General features: G+C 43.1%; 1 protein-coding gene across 3 annotated transcripts in view; it reads right to left on the reverse strand.

Moving 5' to 3' along the window:
- CTTNBP2 (cortactin binding protein 2) overlaps positions 1 to 23,352 on the reverse strand; it is a 146,197-nt gene that overhangs the window by 54,214 nt on the left and 68,631 nt on the right. For all 3 annotated transcript variants that reach the window (XR_016311998.1, XM_089672097.1, XM_089672098.1), the window contains exons 4-5: positions 15,179 to 16,790; positions 2,928 to 3,131 (exon numbers count right to left, since the gene is read on the reverse strand). Coding sequence is in view for 2 of the 3 variants with exons in the window: in XM_089672097.1 (XP_089528223.1) it covers positions 2,928 to 3,131; positions 15,179 to 16,790 (1,816 nt within the window). In the remaining variant the exon portion in view is untranslated. The remainder of the gene's footprint in view (positions 1 to 2,927; positions 3,132 to 15,178; positions 16,791 to 23,352) is intronic.

A 23,352-nucleotide genomic window follows, 5' to 3' on the forward strand; every position in this document is an offset into this window, starting at 1 on the left:
TTGCCAAGAAGCTCTATACTAGGGGTGGGCTGAGCTTGATGGGGAACTAAGAGACTAGTTCCCCATCAGGTCCAATTCACTTTTGACCATAGCAGCAATTCAGTCCAATAACGGCTTTCAAATCGGCCCACTGCCGCGCACTGTCAATCAAAAGTAGATTGGACTCGATGGGGAACTAGTCTCTCTGCCCACCCAGTGAGAAGTAATTTTCCAAATATAGACATTGCCCATATTTGGAGAATGACATCAGCTGTTTTCCTGGCCCTTTTGTTTACATTTAGCTTTTGCTTGGATAATCTGTCAGACAACAGCTAAATGAGGATGTGGAAATAGCTCTGTGCTGGAAGCTCTCACATACATGACAGTTTCCCAGCACAAACATGGAACATCTCAGAGCTGGCCTTAATTACCAAGTTTTCTAATCTGAGAACTGCCATTCTTTAGGAATTTGTTGCAGCCATAGCATCAGATTTTTAAGGCATAAACCTGGGTACACACTATAAGAAAATCAGAAGAAAAATTCCGCACAAGGAACAATCAGTTGATTGTCTGATCGTTAGTATAGCTCTTTTAACCGAAAAAGAAAAAAAAAACGTGCAAGCCAGAAAATGTTTATTTTATGTGAACATAACATACGATTTTTGCTCAATGTGTATATTAAATGCATGGAAATAATTGAATAGAAAAAAAATGTCCATGATCAGAAGCAAAGAACGACCCAGAAGAAGGTGGGAACGAACATCGAAATCGAAAAGAACATTTGACTTTGTTGTTTGGGAATTTTTGTACCAGTTAATACCATTGTCGGTTATATCACGATATGCACCTTGGAAATTGGACGATCATTTGCCTGATTTGCTCATAGTGTGTAACCCACAACTTAACCTATTAATTTAACAGTTTCAAAAAACAATTAAATTCCCAGCATGCCGGGAATGCTATCTGCCATATTTGATTGTGTTCTCAACCAAACTGTCAAACCATCAAATGGCTGGAGTCATAACTGATTACATATGCAGCACCATGGGAGCTGCAGATCAAAAAGAGGCTAAAATGGCAACTTCCTTGGCTGAAAAAGATAGGATGGTTTAGTTCCTCTTTAAAGTGGCAGTAGAAAGAACTACCTGCATCTTCTATATTGCCGACAATGGTGCAACTGCTTGCCTTAATTAGGCACAGGTAGTTCTTAGGGAAACTGCTGGCAGAAAACTGTTAAAGCCTAAGTTTACCTAAAACAAAAATTATCAGCACAAGGGGCATTACACACCTTCTATGAATAAAGCATGATCTATGAATAGAAGGGTGGGCCTTTCACTCATTGGCCATTCATAGGTCATGTTTTATTCACAAAAGCTGTAGTACCATCTTCTAGAAATGGATGAGCTGGGCAAGAAAGGTGGGCATAGTTTTGCACCCTTGATTAGTACCTGGGACAGCCTGTTATTAATCACTGCAGCACTGAAAGATTATGTTAGCATGGGTGGACATTGAAGGAGGAAGCTATTGTTCAAGGAACAGCACAGCAGCACAAGGCACATACAGTTTCTCAGTGAAGATAACTAATGTCCCTTGTGTACTTTTTTGTTTTAGGTAAAACTTATGCTTTAAGCATTTAGGCGTGGTTCACACCTTGTCATTTTTATGTGCATTTTGTAACATAAAAACATGTGTCACAAAAATATATTGAGACCAATCCGGCCGTTCATATACGTTCTCTGTGTTGTACTGCATTGTTAACAGTGAGGCATATCCAATTTTAGATGCATTTACATAGCATTTTCTGGTGCACTGATGAACCATATAAACTCGCCCACTCCATGAGACTCCAGTCTTCTAGGAAGCAATAAGCAGTGATCAAGACAGAGAAGGGAGAAGTCACAGCCCTGTACTATACTCCAAGATATGGAATTTACAAGTAAGTCAAAATCCCTATTATCCTAATCCTACAGTACAAGACTTTAAATCATTGGACCTACTCAAGTAATAAATTGAGAAGTGGGCAACAACACAACAAACAGAACTGCTAACATGCTCAAAAATAAACAAAAATTAAAAAATACAAACAAGGAGAGCCGAAGCTCTTCTCAGCCAATACCTCCCACCCACTAGCTACCTGCAACCTTCGAAAGGATTTTGGGAGGCTGTCTAAGCACCATCTCCATTAAACCTCTCTCAGAGAACTGCCTCCAACTATCTGCTTAAATGGTTCATTGACTATAAGCAGTGGTCTCATTGTGTGCATATATGCATGGCTATTTGTCCTTAAGCCTTATGCAAAGCATCTTAACAAGGCTGTGTACTACTGAAATCTGTTTCACGATTTTTAGCAAAATTGACAACTGAAGCTTTATGCAGCTGGGGGCTGTACATTTTCTAAACTGCTCCAGAAATCTCCTCCTCACAATGTTTCTCAATATATGGATCCTATAAATTCATCAATGAAGTCACTAAAAGCCTAATACTAAATTCAAGAACAGTGGGAGCAAAGAGGGAAAAGAGATCATCAGCAAGACTTAATAATGATCATGCGATTGGTGTATGGCAGTCTGTAAAATCTTTGTCTACCCCTTCCTATAGTATACACAGGTGGGAAGAAAGCACCTATTTTACCATCATACAGTCTCTAAGTTGCACCTTTTCCCCACTGGTATCAACTTGGCACATAAACTATTCACATTGGTATCCTCATAACATGAAAGGGCTCCTTGCTTTCCATCTCAACTACAATAGCTGCATGCTTGACCCAGAAATGTCTTTTCCAGTCAGTTCTATTAGATGTTACACAACTCGAACACAACACATAAAATATGTTTAGAACCATGAAAAAAATGTGCATATTTCAGACAATAAAGGGGACTAAATCAGAATTGAAAGCTAGCACTACATTAACTAAGAAGAAATACAAACACCAATATTTGATATCTTACCTGTATGTCCATTGGCAGCAGCAGAATACAAGGCAGTATAGCCATCTTTACATAAGTTATTTATATCCAGTCCTTCTTCATTAAGCAGCATTGACAATAAAGTGACATTTCCCTGGGCAGCAGCTTGGTGAAGAAGGGTGGACCTGTCTCCCAGGGGAACAGGTCCACCACTCGTTAGTAAAGAAGTTAGGGAGGGAGACCAGCCTGTGAGTCAAAGTAATATATGATAAGGGAGATAAAGATCCATAAGTAACACTGAAAAAATATAAATCATAAATTAATAAGTACCAGGGTCTGGAATTATTCATAAAAGGTATTTTTAGTATTGCAATTTAATGCTGATATTTTAACAGAGTCATTGTCAGGGAACACCTAATAAAGATTAAAGGATGTCCAAACATGCACTGGATTTTTTAATATTGTTTTATATGTTTAATTTTTATACTGTATGTATAGCAGTAATTATTTGTATAATGCATATTGGTTATATGACTAAATGTTAATATGAATAAACTTAAACTTGATTACACTTTGGGCTGAATTTACTTACGAAATGTAGTGCATATGCACAAAGGGCAAGTAGTATGCATGAACTTGGGTTCTCCTTGTAAAAAGACATTTAAAGCAGCACTGATAGGGTTTCCTTAAAATTCCCCAGCAATACAAACATAAGGTGAACATTACCAGTTTGGATCTAAAACTGAACTCCAGGAAGACAGATAAATACTGTACATATATTGAATAGGTTTTGGAGGAAGGGAGCGCTAAGACACATCTACCCTGTGTGCGTTTGGGGATGGACCATCAGCATTGGGGGTTAGTAGAAGGTCCATGTGGAGTTGGTGTCCAAGTCCATCTGTAGTGGGGGGCTTGTAGTAGTATGGACTTGTCCGAGAAGGCAGCCAGCTGTACGAGCTTGCAGATACTCCTAATGCAGGTATAGAAGAGAGACAGCAGCACCACTCTAAGTGTAGATGGTTAAAATCAGGCAGATTTAATGGTAAAATTGCACTCACATTGATAGGTAACAGGTAGGCATGTCAAGTGATGGAGGTCCAGTGGGAGCATCAGGTCCTTTGGCCACGCTCTGGGTGTTTTCCCGCCACTCCGGTGGTGTCCAGGGCTCAGGGAGTAGCAGCCATCTTAGTGTGGGCTTATGTGGGCCCATATAAGCCCACACTAAGATGGCTGCCGGATCGGCCTGATGAAGGAGTGAGCATGCTCTGAACGTGTGCCATCTTGGAAACCCGGTCCATGCAGTGATATCATCCCTGCAAGCCTCCCTGCGCCCCTCTGCTATTCCCCAAGCCCTGGACACCACCGGAGCGGCGGGGAAACACCCAGAGCACAGCCAAAGGACCTGATGCTCCCACTGGACCTCCATCCCTTGACATGTCTACCTGTTACTTATCTATGTGACTGCAATTTTACCATCAAATCTGCCTGATTTTAACCGTCTACACTTAGAGTGGCGCTGCTGTCTCTCTTCTCTAATTGAATAGGTTTTACCTGCTAAGGATTTGTATTTTTACACATCCATCCCTGTTTGACAGGGTAGACGACCTGATTTCTCCCTGCTACAGTTAAGTATTACAACTAGATGTTCCTGCACCCTGCCTATGACTACTAGCCAGTGAAGGAGAAGCAACAATAGGCTCAAATCTATGTCACTCTTTCTCCACCTATCAGCATGCTCTATGTTAGCATATGAGCATAGCAGCACAACTGATCCCCACAGTCATCCCCGCATCCCCCACAGTTATTACCTTTTGTATCTCTTGACCCTCACTCTTAGATTGTAAGCTCTAATAAGCAGGGCCTTCCAAATCCTACTGTATTAAACTGTATTGTAATTATACTGTCTGCCCTATGTTGTAAAGCGCTGCGTAAACTGTTGGCGCTATATAAATTCTGTGTTATAATAATAATAATAATATTATTATTAATTTTTACCCTCTCCCATGCTGGGCTGTTTACAGGGACCATGTAATATTCATGCTGTTACAACAGTTTAATGTTTTTATATATATATATATATATATATAAAACATCTATTTAATGAATACAGAGCTACATTATTGTGCTTTTTATATATCTGTTTGAAGTTCAGCTTTAATTCATGATAATTGAATGCTATTGTGTGCATTGACTGGATTGCTCCTCAAAGGTTTCAAAGAAATCCTATTACTTGCGCTAGCTGAGTATGACCGCCATGCAGTGAAGACAACTAATATCAAGGGCACATGAGATAAAGTGTAAAAAGTGTCATGCAGTAAACTACATAACCACACACGTTTCAGATTATTCAGAACTGAAGATACTGATTTTCAACTGGATGATGTCAGTCACACTTTGCACATTGCATGGCAGATACTAAGCAAATATCTACAAAACCAGAAGGTGGTTGACTGATTGCACAACTGAATGCAATTTGTTTTAATCAGTTAGTAAATTCAGCCCATTCAGTTATTTTTAGCTACAGCCTTAGGAGAATATTTGTGGATTCTGGAAATTTTAGTGAACCAGCTGCCAAACAATTTGTGAACTCTAAAAGTGCCAAAAGACTGCAAGAAAAAAAAAGTATGAATCAGTAATCATGAGAGGAAATAATGTGAGCTTGATGAATCAGTCACTAATATTTTTCATGCAGATTACACAAATCTGCTAAATTGCATTTAAAGTGAACCTGTCAGGATGGATTAAAGCTGATCTCTCTTGTCTTAATGAAGGTTAAATCAATTGAATCAAGTTGGTCCAAAACAAACTATTACCTTCAGTACTAGATATGTCTGTTGTATAAACTGTAGGTAGTTTCAGCTACATACAGTGTACAGCTCTGTATTCTGGAAACTTCCAGTCCCACTCCCAGAACAAAGTCAAATCGGGCTGAGCACTACTCAACCATTTGCAGGGTGCTTTGTATTCTATAAATACAAAGCTTCCTTTGAATGGCGGAGTTGAAGATCATGTCATCTGCCCACCTTACCCAAGCTGGTCCAAAGGAACTATTTAACTTTGATTAAAACATGGATATTGGCTTTAAGCACTAATTCCAGGGCAGGCCATGACACCTTGCGTGATGCGGCAGAAGTTAGCATCGCTTCCTATCCAGTGATAGCCTTCAGAGCTATAGGGTAGATTCTATTAAGGTAATGATTCTGTTCCCTTTAACATATATCGAAGGCCAAAAATAATTTTTCTTCACTTTGGATAGAGTAGGGATAGCTAAAACACCCATTAGTCTGTTGTCATTTCTGTCCCACTGGGGAGATTACATGTTCTGTAGACACAAAAGGACTAGTCCCAGTGTCAAGAACCAACAGGACAAATAGAGGGATTGACTCTCCCTACCAGAGACACAAACCACAGTATAAACATGGCAGGGGGTCTACCTCTTTCTTTCTCTATCCAAATCTGTATAAATAAAAAAATAAAGATAATGTTTGGGCTTTAGATAAGATGAAATGGCCATTTTTAAAATGATCTTATCTTTGTAAAAAAAAGTAAACACCTAACATTAGAAGTCATTGCAATGTGGATTATTCTATCTATACCATAAAGCAGTTTCTATATGTGATTTGTTCACAAATAAAATAAAACAATGCATAAACAAATCAAATGTATCATATAAAGAAAACTGATTAGCCAAAAAAGCACTGCTAAAAAGCTTACCAGCAAAGAAAGTGTGTCCACTTTACACGAGTATAATTTAATATACAAGACAGTTGTGAATTATTAGAAGCAAAAGAAAGATTTTTAAATACAAAAAAATCTATCAGTGAAGCATTTGCATAAGCCGGAAAAGCATGCAGCAATGGAAAATGGAACGGGGCAGAAGAACAGCTTCTGGCATCAGCTTCAGAATGTGGAGATGGTTAATTTGAGAGCCAAAATCAATACCTCAATCTTTTGACCCTACTTCCAAGCCAAATCACAGTCAGAAGATAAATTATTGCATTTTAAAGGAGGCAAAGACAGTGGTTTTACAATTTGAAGAAAATAATTGCAGTTTAATATGAAAAAAATGTCATGGGGTATGAAAATCTATGAGCTTAAAGTAACCAATAACTGAAATGCATCATGCTTGAAATAAAAAGGAAAAAATGAATCATCTGTAAAGCAAAATATAGTCAAATGACTGAATGTCTGTTTTTGGAGCTGCTGCAATTCAACTGAAATAAAAATTAATGAGTAAAAAAAGAAATTTGTGAACTGCTTGCAAATTTTATCAATCCAAACAACCACTAAACCTAAAATACAATTGTTTTTATATTTAAGTGGCAAGAATTAAGCTCGGACACATGTACACACAAACACAGTGTCTATATTTATACAATAAGGTGTTTATTTGAAGTGTTCCTAAACCCAAAAACAAAAATTGTATATATTTCAGCCTACCAGTCCTTAGATGTGGTGGCTCAATTCATTTTCACCTTTCAGGCCACCAATATTTTTAGCAAGCACAGAAATTACCTGACAGGCAGCAGTGGTTAGCACCCCTGCCTAGCAGCATTAGGGTCACTGGTTTGAATCCCAACCACGGCACTACCTGTCTGGAGATTGTATGTTCCCCCTTTGCCTGCGTGAGTTTCCTCCCACACCCCAAAGACAAGCTTGCAGGTTAATTGGCTCCTGACTAAACTTGCCCTGGTATGCATATTTATGAATGTGAGTTAAGGACCTTAGATTGTAAGATCCCTAAGGTCAGGGACTGATGTGAATATACAATATATATGTAAAGCGCTGTGAAAATTGATGGTACTATATAAAGTAAGTACCTTAAAGAAATAACTCTTGCCAGAAAAGTGGTATCCTTGTCACTTCCTGTGAGCTTACAAGAAAGCACAAAGAGCCTTATCTTTAGTATGTGAACAGCCGGTCCTATCCATCTTGTAATATAATGGGGATGAACAAAGGCAGACATCTTTGATGTCCAGCCTGTGTGACAACCATGGCTGTCCCCATAGATAAAATGGAGAAATAGGGCACAAACATGAAAGGACAAAACCCTTTTTTTTCAGGACTAACATGTAAAAAAAAAACATGAAAAATGTTTGAAAAAATAAATATAATGCAGCTAGCCCACTTTAAGACTAGTAAGCTGCAATATATTACACTTTTGTTTTTTTGGGCTTAGATACTCTTTAACTCAATGCAATAATCTACCAAAACTAAAATTTGATTGGCTGATACTGCATGTAACTGCTCTTTACACATCTCAGTGGTTGCAACTGAATACTTCATAACATTCTCCTTTGAACAATGTTTGGAAGCTAGCTATCATTTCTGACTTTTGGATACTCGGTCTGCCTGGCTGTCACTTTTGAGCCACAGACCTAGAATATGAAGAGCCACGTCAGAACTCCTGATCTGCTTGCTTGTTTCAGGACAGAGTCTTGGAAAGTACTGAAGTGTTTTGTTCAGACAGCATAATCAACTAGCATTGTCATAAGCAAGAACTGAAGCTTTTGGATCTGTCTGACAACCGATCAGCTAGCATTTTCATAAGAAAAGCAATAACAGCCTACATATTTATTTCTGTATTGGATTCCTTTAAATGGGAACTTTACCTATTACAACTTGATAAAAAAATGTTCTTTAGCAAAGAACATACATTCCAGATTAATAATTATACTATCAAGATAAATGCGTGCTATAAATTGCCTCTATCATTGCTCCTGTTTCTTCTTGTTGGAGGTTTTCATTTTGCTGAAGCCCAGAGTCCCTGAACAGCAGTAAATCTTTAGACTGTCAGCAGATTGGCCTCTATATTTTTGGTTCAGTTCCAAAAATAGAGAGCAACTGAGCATATGCAGAAAAAGGGTAAGGCAGTAAATTACTGGCTTTTAAACAGTATAGGCTTTTATTTTTAATGTTTTTCATAGCTATACCTGCAAAAGGGGACAGCCTGAAGTGATCTAGCAGGACTTAATTTTCTGACTAAAGTTCCACGTTAGGTAAAGGCTGGTAATTCCATTTTCCACACAGATGTACACACGTTCCAGTTTTCTGTTACCACAATATCTCATACCAAGATAGGGCCTGGATAGTAAATGATATTCCATTGGAATTCAATATTAAATCGCATTAAAGGGTAAGCAAGGTTCAAACAGCAGAGCAAAGCTAAGAGTAGGGTTTTATTTGGTCATATGCAAAGTAAATCATTGCCATCAGTCTCACATACTTCACATACCTCACAAACTACATTAAATATCAAAATTAGGTTGCCTTCTTCCTTGGGAAACTATTATTATTTTATCTCAAGCTTGACAAGAGGAAACACGCACAAGTCAGAAGGAAAAGTCTGGGTAGCTTTAGATTCTCCATGATGATATAAAATATTCTTTAAAAATTAACAAGAGCTTTGCTTTTTATGGTTAGCTTTGTTCATTCCCTTGCATAAACAGCAATGAATACATTTTCCCACTAGCTTCTAAAAATATCTTCCTAGCTACTGTATGGCTTTGCTTTACCTATAGCCAGCCATGAGACCATGTATTTTAATCAGAGACCAAGTGAAATGTGATTCAGTATGCTAATGTATACCTAACAACATTCACACATCACATATCACCATTTTCAGTGTGGCTGAATATATGCTATTTTTCAAAATTAGGCTAAGATTTTGTTACAAAAGAATCAAAATGGACTGTTTAGTCCTAGGTACCAACTGAACTGAGCACTTCCAGCAAAAGCTATCCTAAAAATGTAAAGGAGCTACAACAGCTTTCACCCTTGCCCCTCTGAATACATCTACTGGGAAGCCAATGCTCTGCAAAGCAGGAGCTTTTTACAATAGCACCTGGAGAATATGTATACTTTGGAGCATAATATATACAGGGAAACTAAGAAATATTCACATGCAATTGCTGGGACTTGGAAGTATTTTATCCTAAACATTTGGAGAAATTACTTACTGTCCTGGTGGTGTCAACAGGGACCAATTACGAATTAAATTTTTAGGCATGAAATTTAACATCGCCATTTGCAGAACATCCATTGTATGAAGAATGCGTACAGAGAGTAAAAGCACACACAGGGCAAGTATGATAGATCTTTCTATAGTAAACAATAATAAGACCAATAATTTTTCTTCTTTGAGTGGCTGATATCAAGAGGATTGAGACCATGGTGGTAACATTCACAACTTGGGCATTACAGAGATGTGAATTTAAAAAAAAAAAAAATGGGAAATCCACATGTGCAATGAATAGGGCCCAATTTATACCCGTAAAAGTGAATTTGAAGATTCAAGGACTAATCATTCCCTACTTTCTAATCATCCTTAGGCTAAAAGGCAGAAACAATATTTTTTAACTATTCTGAAAGGTAGTTATTGATCACAAGTCATCTACAATTTGGGGGAAGAAAAACTTGTGAATAGTTTCTGAAGTATTTACATACTGTACATATTAGTATATGTAAAATAATAATAGTATATAGAATAACAACAACATTACGCTTCCTGTGCCTTTTATGTGTTCACTAGGTCTACTCACAATCTTTTTTAATGAGTACCTATTTAAAACTACTTTAAAAATGATCTGAAATAAATGTTATATTTTCATTGTCCTATTGGAGTATTTTTATACCAATTTATAGATTCTCTTTTTTCTGTAAAGCAAAGACAAGATATCATATTGTTGTCAGTCAGGGACAATGTATGATTTTCAAATAGTATCGGAAATCTAATAGACTTAAGATGAGGCAGAGGTCTGATAAACTAGAAGAGGCAGAAGTAGAAAAGCAAAACCACTATTCTGAAATACTAAGGAGGAAACATATCCTAAATACTGAATGAGCATATATGGTACATATAAACCAGTAAAACTATAAATAGAAATGTTTTTAAAGCGGTAATAAACTCCCCTTTTAAAGATCGTACCTACCTGTAATCCTTTAATAAGGCTCACCTGTAGGTACAGTGAATATCTCCTAAATGTGTGTTCAGGAGATTTTCACACAGGATGCAGCTGGTGACATCACAACTGCCACAGTTAACCCCTTACAGGCTGCAAACCGCTGAAGCTGATCCCGCAGATCACTATGGGTTGCAAGATCAGTTAACCCCGTATAGGTTGAACCTATATGGGGTTAACTGATCTTGCAAACCCATAGTGATCTGCGGGATCAGCATCAGCGGTTTGCAGCTTGTAAGGGGTTAACTGTGACAGCTCTGTGCTTAAGTTGTAGATCGGCTTCTTCAGCCTGCAACAGGCATATGCGCAGTTGCTTCAGGGGATACATATCTTCACGGGATACACCTGGGGCAGCTGTTACTGTGCCAAGGAATCCGGGATCACCCCAATAACTGGCCAGGCCCTTCACAGAGCCCAGAAGCTCTGCTGGCATCCTGGTCCTTCACCCCCTGTGATGGTGTCACCCAATGTGGCCCGCACTCCCCTAGGGACGCCACTGGCAGTGCATCCTAGCACATTATGGTTTAAAACACCAGGGGCCCATGTTTTGTTTTTTTTTTAAAGAAAGTTAACTACGGCTTTAACACACATAAATATAAGATTGTTTTAATTGATAAAAAGTATATATACACACACACACACACACACACACACACACACACACACACACACACACACATACACAAACAGTTTAAAAGCCAATAAGGCCATTTGTATTTTGGGTTTAGTGGTTCTGTAAAGCACTTAAGCTTAGATCATGTAAAAATCCTGAGTAGTCAGAAATTTAAGCAGCGCGATAAAACATACTCCTAAGCAAACAAAGAATAAATACTAGGAACTATGACAAAAGGCTCCAGAGAGTCGCAGATCAAGCCGGTTTTGGCATCATTACATAATGAAAGTGGTTGCAGTTACTGACCTAACTTCTATCAAGGCAAACGCTTGTGAATTTTTATGTGAAGCTTGGCCTCCTAATTGGCAGAATGTTCTGCTTTTTTCAAAACTGCATGAACAAGTGCAGAGCACAGTAAGCCAAGACTGTTTGATGGAAAATGGCAAATCTAGGAATAAGAAGAAAAGGCAACTTTAGTCCAAACACAAATCTTAAATGTAGCTTAGAAACTATTCAGCAGCTCATTCACACTTTAACCGAGTCTGCCATTACACATCAGTGGGATAAAGCATACAACTGAATGAAACAATCTTAAGTCGGACACTTGAGGGCACACTAAACCTTGTCATCTGAGCTGCCCCAACTCAGGGGCTACAAAATGTAGCCATCTTTATTTAGGTAATTCCACAGTGTCCCCTAAAATACACACTTACACTATGCTTGGTGTGTATTCAGTTGTAAAATAACTGCATAAAATCAGACAGATGGTAGGCTTCAAACCACATTGTTCATCATGTCTGATAACTAAGTCCAGCTTAATATTATGGTCCCCTCTAGTTTTCTTTTACAGTGTCTTGCCTACAAGCTTAATATTTGTGCCCTCACAGTTCCCAACATCAAAAGTAAACAGTATTATGTAGACCTGAAAGGACATTTTATTTTGCGGTTTGCTTATGCAGAAATGAAATGTGTTAGGCAGTGGATGAATGTACAGGTTGCTGCCTATCACATGCCTTACCTTCATGAACTGGCCCTATGAGCCTTTGACTGACAAGTGTTCTCAGTTTTTCATATTTATTACTTTTTTGATATTTATGTTTAGCCATCGGAATGCCTATTTTTACAGTTCATATTTTAAAGATATAAAGGAATTAGGAGGCAACAATGCAGAAAGCATCTGCAGGACATGTGCTCACTGGTGATCTGTCAAAAATCTGGCTGGATAGGTTTAGTGCTGAACAGAGGGCAAACATGCTTGAGTTGTTCATAATGCTGCAATTCTGCTTCAATATTTATTAAAAAAAATTATAGTAAAGGATGATTGTTGTGAACCTTGTATGGACTTCGATATTTCCTAAGTCACCGACTTGGAAAAGTATACAAATCTTTAAATTAGTGTTAAGTCAGAAGTCCTGATCTGCATAGCTGTCAGTGACTGAGAACATATTTCAGCTAAAGGACATAACAAAGTGACTAACATTTTGAGAGAGAGAGAATGTTCTCAGCAATGGCAGCTTCCATGATTTTTATGTCAGGCTTCCTTTAACCACTTCCAGACCAGACACTTTTACCCCCTTCCTGACCAGGGCAATTTTCAGCTTTTAGCGCTATCACACTTTGAATGACAATTGCGCGGTCATGCAACACTGTACCCAAATGAATTTTTTACCATTTTTTTTTAGATAGATAAAGCTTTATTTTGGTGGTATTTATTCACCACTGGGATTTGTATTTTTTTTGCTATGTAAATGAAATGTCCAAAATTTTTTTAAAAAAGTGTTTTTTTAATAAAATTTTGCAAATAAATAATATTTCATCATAAATCTTAGCCACAATTTATTCCGTTATCTTTTTAGTAAGAAAAAAAAAATCCAAATTAGTTTATAAGCAAAAATTATAATTTTTAAACATTTTTTTTTACATTTTTATTTTATTTCTTTCTATTATTATTTTTTTTTATTTTTTTTTTTTACATACTGTCACCCTAGCAGTACAGTGTCACCATGGTGACACTGTACTACTTGTGAGGGGTGATAAAGATTTTTTTTTTTTTTTACACTGATTGCTTTTACACCCATATAGGATATAAAAGCAATCATTTCTCTTTCTCTCTGTGTGCATTCCTGCACTCATTGAGAAATACAGAGTGAGCTGTGATTGGTCACAGCTTGTCACATGGTACAAGGCTTTTGTGAATAGCCTTGTACCATGTGACCTCTGTGATCATTCACAGATTTCACACATAGTAAGCAATGATGTCAGAAGTGACATCTTGCTTACTACTTTGCATGTGATCACTGATTGGCCAATCAGTGATCACATGATCGGGACCTCGCACAGAGGTCCCGTCCGACGATCGGTGTTTCACTGTGTCCGGAGGACACAGCGGGCACCGGATCGCGGTGCTGCGCGCTCCCAGGGAGCGCGCACAAGCAGGGTGCGGGGAGGCCGTTTATAGACGGCCACCCGACCCTGCAGTGCCACCGTCCGGCCGTTTATATACAACGGCCGGTCGGGAAGTGGTTAAAGGATCCACAATACCAAAGTCGTACAGTAAATCTGTTTTGAAAGAAACATGGAGACATTTCTCTGAAAATGATAGCTGCCTTACATGCTGACTCACTAGCCTTTTCACCAACTATCCTGATCTGGATACATTTTCCAGTTCGGCAACTCAAAGTATTGAAGCCAGAGTGTCAGCACCACAATTAGCTAAAACTAAACTTTTGCAAGGGGGGGGCAAAAGATTTACTTTAAAATTAATTTCTATTGCCAATCAGTACCATTCTGAGAACAATAACAGCTTGGCCAACTTAATAATTTAGAGCACTCTGGCAAGAGTTATTAATCTATACATACAGTAACTTTACCCTAATGACTTTATGATACTACCTGAATATATTATCATGGAACTACCCAAAGGAAACCTTACTGTCCCTCCTCCCTCACCATGGGTCATCTGGTCCCATGGCAGTAATAAAGATTCCTGTGAATGTAAATATGCATTTTTAGCTTCTTGCATTTCAGTGCAAAATATTGGGGTAAAAATATCACATCTTCCTAGTTTTTAATGACTGCAAAGTGATTTGTCGGGTATTAACCTTGGGACACATTACTCATGAACTTTTACACTTCTAAAATTTGCTTTATTCTTAGGTTAGGGCAAAGAGCAGTTATATTCATTAACTTACAGAAAAAGAATGGACAAGTTATGAAGAATTTAGCAGTCTGTATCCATGACCCAGTACATGAGAACAGAAAACGTTTGCAAGAAATTATGCATCAGGTGTCACACTGACTACTTAGTTTCTTATTTTTTTACTAAAGTCAAAGCTTATTTTAACATATCTATCCTACCTCTATGAGCAAATGAAATTCAACTAAGTGATAGAGAAAAATGTAGCATATGCAACGACAATGCCCGTCTGCTTGTTTATATATATATTTTGAAAGAAATTATTTCAAAGAATTATGCAAATTTACAGAACCCTTTTTCAAACGCACAGATCATTTGAAAGAGAAATGCAGCCTCTTGAGGTCAGATTTCCTTGCATGTTGCACCAAATGCCATGTTAAGACAGATTCTCATACCCCATGTATGAAAGGAGAATATAATGAGCTATGGAAAGACTGTTTTGAAGAATGACAGTTAAGGCAGAAGTAATAAAAAGGGTAACATTTGGCAGAGAAAACAGTAGCACCAATATATATCCCATTACCTGATGCTGTTACCAGGAGGCTGTCTGAATCACATGGTCTACAGGATGAGGCACTAACAGGGTGTATGGAGGAGGTACAGGCAATGGTTGTGGGAATGACAGGGGAACTTTCTGAACATGCAGGTTCTTTCCATCCAGGGGACTGGGAAGGCCAAGCACCCACCTGTGATGTGCCTATGGCTGGTATGACACAGCCTGCAGATGCCACAGGTATATCTATAGATGGTTTTGGTGGCAGCTGAGGTGAAGGAGACTTAGACACAGTTTCCTCATTTAATACCCTGAACCCATGTGCTGAAGTGGAAGGAGCAGATGTTATGGGCTTATGTTCAATTTTCCCCCCAATATTTGGTGGTGTTTTTAAGGGAGGATGTGGTGCAGGTGGAGTCTGTGAGAGTCCAGGCTTTTTTGGAGGTATAGGTGGGGGGTTTCCTCTATCAACTCTTGAAACTGAAGTTGTTTTTAGCGCTAAAGATGAATGGCCACCACGTCCAGCTACGGGTGGATATGTGCCTGTTTCCATTGGGTGGGAAAACCCAGGTCTTATTTGTGCACCAGCCTGAGGACTTGTAAACCTAGAAAGAACTTGAGTCACAGTATTTCTAGCCATTTGTTTTGCAACCATATTCTCACGACTGTTGGGAGACAATTCTCTTGTTTGAGGATTCTGAGTTGTGTTTCCATTTTGGTCATGCTCATTGGCATTTGCCTGAAACTTAAACTTTGCAGCCTGGATGCGAGGACTAACACCTGAATTTAAAGTGGTATTTGAACAAGGTGAATGTAAGCTCTGCATAGACTGAGACAAGTAGCTTGGCGAAGCCGGGGAGGTACAAAATGGAATGTTTGGGTACAAAGAGGAACTGCTTGTTATTTCCGAAGAGCAGCCATTCTCTTCTGTCCTGCTATAATTTGTAGGAAGACCATCATTAGGAGCGGTCGGTCTATCTGCAACTGACTTTGCAAATGCAGAATTTGTGCAAACATTTATCTTTGTGCCACCTCCTATGACATGGTTGACTATGGATGGTTTGGCTGGTATAGTCAAAGGAGGCTTCTTGTTATTTTCAGAGTCACTATCTACTCCTAATGTGTTTGCCTGGCAAGAAACTGATCGTGATCCGGAACTTCCAGGTAAAGAGTGCTTATCTTTGCTCTTCCGCAAAAGTGGTATATTTGCTTTACTATCTTCTTCTCTTGACAACTTCAGTTGTTCAATTATTTTCTTCATCCTGTCAATCTCATCTTGTAGTTCTTTGGTGTGTGCTTCTTCCCGAGAGAGCTTGGCACGGAGATGCTCTCTTTCAGTGTCGAATTCTGAAAGTTGTTTTTCAATTTGAGCCTCCATCTGTGCTTCTATTTGTGAACGGATCTGTTTTTCAGCAGCTAGTGCTTCTTCTAGTTCAGCACCCTTCTTTTTTTCCAATTCTAACTTTGAAATTGCATCTTCAAGCCTTTGAGCTTCTTCTACTATTTTACTAGACAAAAGTTTACATTCTTTCACTAGAATCAGGACCACGTGTTTATTTTTGGTACGTTCTTCTTCCAGACGAGCCAACAGCTTCTTGTGCTCTTGTTCCAGGTTCTGCAGTTGATTTTTCTCTGCCTCAAGCTGGAAGCAGAAAAGAAGAAAGTTAAAATGTAATTTCATGCATTCAAAATTCCTCTCGACATAAATGTCAACCAAAAATGAGAGAATTTTCGTTACTACCTTTACAATGTGCTTATGCTGGAAACAAATTTGAGTTGCCACAGTAAGGACCCTATCTGCTAAGTAAGGTATAGTGTGTGGAATTTATTTCCCATTAGCATTCTAAGCAGCTTCAGCCATCATCTAACACAAGATACATCAGCCTGATCCTAGGGTAGCTTGACAACCAAAGAATTGTCTTGAAAGGTTCCCCCTAGCCTGGCTACCTGTTATGCACATTATAGTTAGTCTACTGAATGTGTTTGCCAATAGCTAAAGACCAAAACCAAGGTTAAAACAGAAGTACCGTATTTGCCGGCGTATAAGACGACTTTTTACCCCTTGAAAATCTTCTCTGAAGTCGGGGGTCGTCTTATACGCCGGTATACGGCATACTGACACTTTTTAGGGGGGCGGCGCGGTGCCGCCGCCCCCCCTTCTAACGGAAGGGACACTAAGTACAGGGGTGGGCAGGGGCTGTTTCTTACCTGGCTCCGGTCCCACGACGATCTGGTCCAGGAAGCGCAGCTGCTCCTTCAGTTCGGCCACTGGATGTTCGGGCGGCTGCTCGGCTCCGCCTCCTCACCACTGATTGGCCGCCAGAACTGTAGCTCAGGAAAGGCACACAGGCGGCCCATCACCGGCGAGGGGGCGGAGCCGAGCGGCCCCACGAAAATCGAGTGCAGGAGCAGCAGGTAAGTGTTCAGTGTAGAGGTACTGCTGCAACCACATATGCTGGCTGCAGCAGCACCATACTAGAACAGGGTCAGCAAGTGTAATTGGTGTCAGTGGGAGGAATAGTGCCCCATCATTGGTGTCACTGATACCAATGATGGAGCACTATTCCTCCCACTGACACCAATGATGGGGCACTATTCCTCCCACTGACACCAACGATGGGGCACTATTCCTCCCCCCACTGACACCAACGATGGGGCACTATTCCTCCCCCCCACTGACACCAACGATGGGGCGCTATCCCCCCCCCCACTGACACCAATGATGGGGCACTATTCCACCCCCCACTGACACCAATGATGGGGCACTATTCCACCCCCCACTGACACCAATGATGGGACACCATTCCTCCAACTGACACCAATGTTGGGACACTATTCCTCCCACTGACACCAATGATGGGGCACTATTCCTGCCACTGATACTAATGATGGGGCACTATTCCCCCCACTGATACTAATGATGGGGCACTATTCCTGCCACTGATACCAATGATGGGGCACTATTCCCCCCACTGATACCAATTATGGGGCACTATTCCTCCCACTGACACCAATGATGGGGCACTATTCCCCCCACTGATACTAATGATGGGGCACTATTCCTGCAACTGATACCAATGATGGGGCACTATTCCTCCCACTGATACCAATGATGGGGCACTATTCCTGCCACTGACACCAATGATGGGGCACCTATTCCCCCCACTGATACTAATGATGGGGCACTATTCCTGCCCTAATGCCAATGATGGTGTTAGGAATGGACTGGCCAGCAATGGTGGGACTCACCTGCCTTTTGATCTGCAGTACCAGGGCTGGCCAGCGGGTGTTCCCAGCAATCAGAGACTCAACTCTGCAGCCAGCTAACACCTGTAACTGATGATGCTGGGGTATTTAAGGGATGGCCAGACCCACAGACTCGGCCTTGGTGTTGTGTTTGTCCTGGGCCCTGTATCTGTCCTGCATCCTGTTTCTGTTCCTTTGCTGACTTCTCCTGCTCTGATCCTGGCTTGTGACCCTGACCATCCCTCTGTCTGACCCTCTGTACTACGCTGCTTGCTACCTGTTCTGATCCCTGGCTTGTGACCCGGACCATCCCTCTGCCTGACCCTCTGTACTATGCTGCTTGCTACCTGCTGAACCTGGCCTGTGACCCCGACCATTCTCCGCTTGCTCCCCCTGTACCTACCTGCCCAATTGATATTGACCCGGCCTGCCTGACGACGCTTGCTTGTATGTACTGTTATCTGTGGGTGGTTGGTTTGGTTTGTTTGCACTGTATTATGTTTAGTATTGCACTGCGTTTATGTTTGTATTGTTAGTGTTAATAAATTATATTGTTTATAACATATCTGAGGTCTGCGTTTCCCTGCTTCAGTCACACACCTCTGGTCATACCTGGGAGCCCTGACATTACACCAAGGCCAATCCTGACCAGAAGTGGCTGCCCAGGGAAGCCATCTTGGCTTGTTGATGGGAAGGATGGATCTTGATGAGGTTGAGTATTTATATCTGCTAGTGTTTGATGACAGGGAGTATGCTTATCAAACTCTGAAGGAGTATCCCCGGGATGAATTGCTAGAATGTATACGGCTCGCTCATGTTCTAGTAGATCAGGGCACAGAGTTCTCTGAGGTGCAGCCATTGATTGAGGTTTGTGCAGAGTTGGTTTCATCTGGTTCCCCCGAATGCAGGGATGAATTTTTGCCACCATTTAGTGCAGACCAGGTAGAGTCCCTGGTGTGGTTATTAGAGGATGATGTGGGTTACTTTCTGGAGCGTTATTCCACATGTTCACCACAGACACTAAGAGATTGTATAAACGCAGTGCAGTCATTGACCAGACTGGCTTTGTGTAAGCTCAGCTTTGTTCAACCCATACTGCAGACATGGACAGACTTGTTGCACCCAGCCTCAGTCAGCTTACAAAGACCCAGTCCTGCTTCTAATCTATTTCCTCAAAGCTCTACTCCTGTATTCCCAACAGCACCTCCAGTTACAGCCCAGTATACTTGGCTATCTACCGCATGTCAGTCCCCTGTTCCCACTCGCTGCACCTACCCTGCCTTTAACCCTGTAAAAAAGCCCTCTGTAGCAACTGCTCCCTCTCCTGTTCCATCCTCCAGTTCTTCTCTGTCTCCAGCTGCTCCATTCGTTTGCAGACCTGCGTTTACTTGCAGTGCTCCAGTAGTTAAAACCAGAAAAAAGCGAAAATTCTTTCCAACCAATACCATCCTGCCAGTATCCAAACCGGTGAGCCTGCCTTCCGTGGTTCAGCCTGATGCCTCTACTCGGCCTGAAGCCTCTACGCGGCCTGAAGCCTCTACGCGGCCTGAAGCCTCTCCTCGGCCTGAAGCCTCTACGCGGCCTGAAGCCTCTCCTCGGCCTGAAGCCTCTCCTCGGCCTGAGCCTCTCCTCGGCCTGATGCCTGTACTCGGCCTGATGCCTGTACTCGGCCTGATGCCTCTACGCGGCCTGAAGCCTCTCCTCAGCCTGAAGCCTCTACGCGGCCTGAAGCCTCTCCTCAGCCTGAAGCCTCTACGCGGCCTGATGCCTGTACTCGGCCTGATGCCTCTACTCGGCCTGAAGCCTCTACTCGGCCTGAAGCCTCTACTCGGCCTGATGCCTCTACTCGGCCTGATGCCTCTACTCGGCCTGAAGCCTCTACTCGGCCTAATGCCTCTACCCAGCATGATGAACTGATCCAGCCTGACGATCCTATTAGGCCAGGTGACCCGATGCCCGCTGTCCAGTCAGACGATCCAATGTCTGACCCAGTGCCCGCGGTCATACCAGTTGACTCGGAGCCCACTGCCTTGCCAGATGACGCGGTGCCCGCTGGCAAGCCAAATGACCTGATGCCTGGTGACCTAGTGTCCGCTGTCATACCTGATGACCCGATGCCCGCTGTCGAGCCAGACAATCCGGTACCTGATGACCCGGTGCCCACTGTCGGGCCTGTTGACTCGGAGACCACTGCCTTGCCAGATGACGCGGTGCCCGCTGTCGAGCCAAATGACCTGATGCCTGGTGACCCGATGCCCGCTGTCCAGCCAGACGATTCAATGTCTGCCCCAGTGCCCGCGGTCATGCCAGTTGACTCGGAGCCCACTGCCTTGCCAGATGACGCGGTGCTCGCTGTCGAGCCAAATGACTTGATGCCTGGTGACCCGATGCCCGCTGTCCAGTCAGACGATCCAATGTCTGACCCAGTGCCCGCGGTCATACCAGTTGACTCGGAGCCCACTGCCTTGCCAGATGACGCGGTGCCCGCGGTCGAGCCAAATGACCTGATGCCTGGTGACCCGATGCCCGCTGTCCGGTCAGACGATCCAATGTCTGACCCAGTGCCCGCAGTCATACCAGTTGACTCGGAGCCCACTGCCTTGCCAGATGACGCGGTGCCCGCTGTCGAGCCAAATGACCTGATGCCTGGTGACCCGATGCCCGCTGTCCAGCCAGACCATACAATGTCTGACCCAGTGCCTGCGGTCATACCAGTTGACTCGGAGCCCACTGTCGTGCCTGGTGACTCGGTGCCCGCCGCTCCGCCTGGGGGCCCGAGACCTGTTGCTCCGCTTGGGGGTCCAGCGCCCGCCGCTCCGCCTGGGGATCCGGCGCCCGCCGCCCCGCCTGGGGGCCTGAGACCTGTCGCTCCGCCTGAGGGCCCGAGACCTGTCGCTCCGCCTGGGGGTCCGGCACCTGCCACTCCGCTTGAGGGCCCGAGACCTGTCGCTCCTCCTGGGGGTCCGGCGCCCGCCGCTCCGCCTGAGGGCCCGAGACCTGTCGCTCCACCTGGGGGTCCGGCGCCCGCCGCTCCGCCTGAGGGCCCGAGACCTGTCGCTCCATCTGGGGGTCCGGCGCCCGCCAACAACCAAAGAATTGTCTTGAAAGGTTCCCCCTAGCCTGGCTACCTGTTATGCACATTATAGTTAGTCTACTGAATGTGTTTGCCAATAGCTAAAGACCAAAACCAAGGTTAAAACAGAAGTACCGTATTTGCCGGCGTATAAGACGACTTTTTACCCCTTGAAAATCTTCTCTGAAGTCGGGGGTCGTCTTATACGCCGGTATACGGCATACTGACACTTTTTAGGGGGGCGGCGCGGTGCCGCCGCCCCCCCTTCTAACGGAAGGGACACTAAGTACAGGGGTGGGCAGGGGCTGTTTCTTACCTGGCTCCGGTCCCACGACGATCTGGTCCAGGAAGCGCAGCTGCTCCTTCAGTTCGGCCACTGGATGTTCGGGCGGCTGCTCGGCTCCGCCTCCTCACCACTGATTGGCCGCCAGAACTGTAGCTCAGGAAAGGCACACAGGCGGCCCATCACCGGCGAGGGGGCGGAGCCGAGCGGCCCCACGAAAATCGAGTGCAGGAGCAGCAGGTAAGTGTTCAGTGTAGAGGTACTGCTGCAACCACATATGCTGGCTGCAGCAGCACCATACTAGAACAGGGTCAGCAAGTGTAATTGGTGTCAGTGGGAGGAATAGTGCCCCATCATTGGTGTCACTGATACCAATGATGGAGCACTATTCCTCCCACTGACACCAATGATGGGGCACTATTCCTCCCACTGACACCAACGATGGGGCACTATTCCTCCCCCCACTGACACCAACGATGGGGCACTATTCCTCCCCCCCACTGACACCAACGATGGGGCGCTATCCCCCCCCCCACTGACACCAATGATGGGGCACTATTCCACCCCCCACTGACACCAATGATGGGGCACTATTCCACCCCCCACTGACACCAATGATGGGACACCATTCCTCCAACTGACACCAATGTTGGGACACTATTCCTCCCACTGACACCAATGATGGGGCACTATTCCTGCCACTGATACTAATGATGGGGCACTATTCCCCCCACTGATACTAATGATGGGGCACTATTCCTGCCACTGATACCAATGATGGGGCACTATTCCCCCCACTGATACCAATTATGGGGCACTATTCCTCCCACTGACACCAATGATGGGGCACTATTCCCCCCACTGATACTAATGATGGGGCACTATTCCTGCAACTGATACCAATGATGGGGCACTATTCCTCCCACTGATACCAATGATGGGGCACTATTCCTGCCACTGACACCAATGATGGGGCACCTATTCCCCCCACTGATACTAATGATGGGGCACTATTCCTGCCCTAATGCCAATGATGGTGTTAGGAATGGACTGGCCAGCAATGGTGGGACTCACCTGCCTTTTGATCTGCAGTACCAGGGCTGGCCAGCGGGTGTTCCCAGCAATCAGAGACTCAACTCTGCAGCCAGCTAACACCTGTAACTGATGATGCTGGGGTATTTAAGGGATGGCCAGACCCACAGACTCGGCCTTGGTGTTGTGTTTGTCCTGGGCCCTGTATCTGTCCTGCATCCTGTTTCTGTTCCTTTGCTGACATCTCCTGCTCTGATCCTGGCTTGTGACCCTGACCATCCCTCTGTCTGACCCTCTGTACTACGCTGCTTGCTACCTGTTCTGATCCCTGGCTTGTGACCCGGACCATCCCTCTGCCTGACCCTCTGTACTATGCTGCTTGCTACCTGCTGAACCTGGCCTGTGACCCCGACCATTCTCCGCTTGCTCCCCCTGTACCTACCTGCCCAATTGATATTGACCCGGCCTGCCTGACGACGCTTGCTTGTATGTACTGTTATCTGTGGGTGGTTGGTTTGGTTTGTTTGCACTGTATTATGTTTAGTATTGCACTGCGTTTATGTTTGTATT

This window comes from Staurois parvus, unplaced genomic scaffold (assembly GCF_062004578.1).
Source record: "Staurois parvus isolate SC_StPar_1 unplaced genomic scaffold, SC_StPar_1.0 ptg000120l, whole genome shotgun sequence".
NCBI classification, from domain to species: domain Eukaryota; kingdom Metazoa; phylum Chordata; class Amphibia; order Anura; family Ranidae; genus Staurois; species Staurois parvus.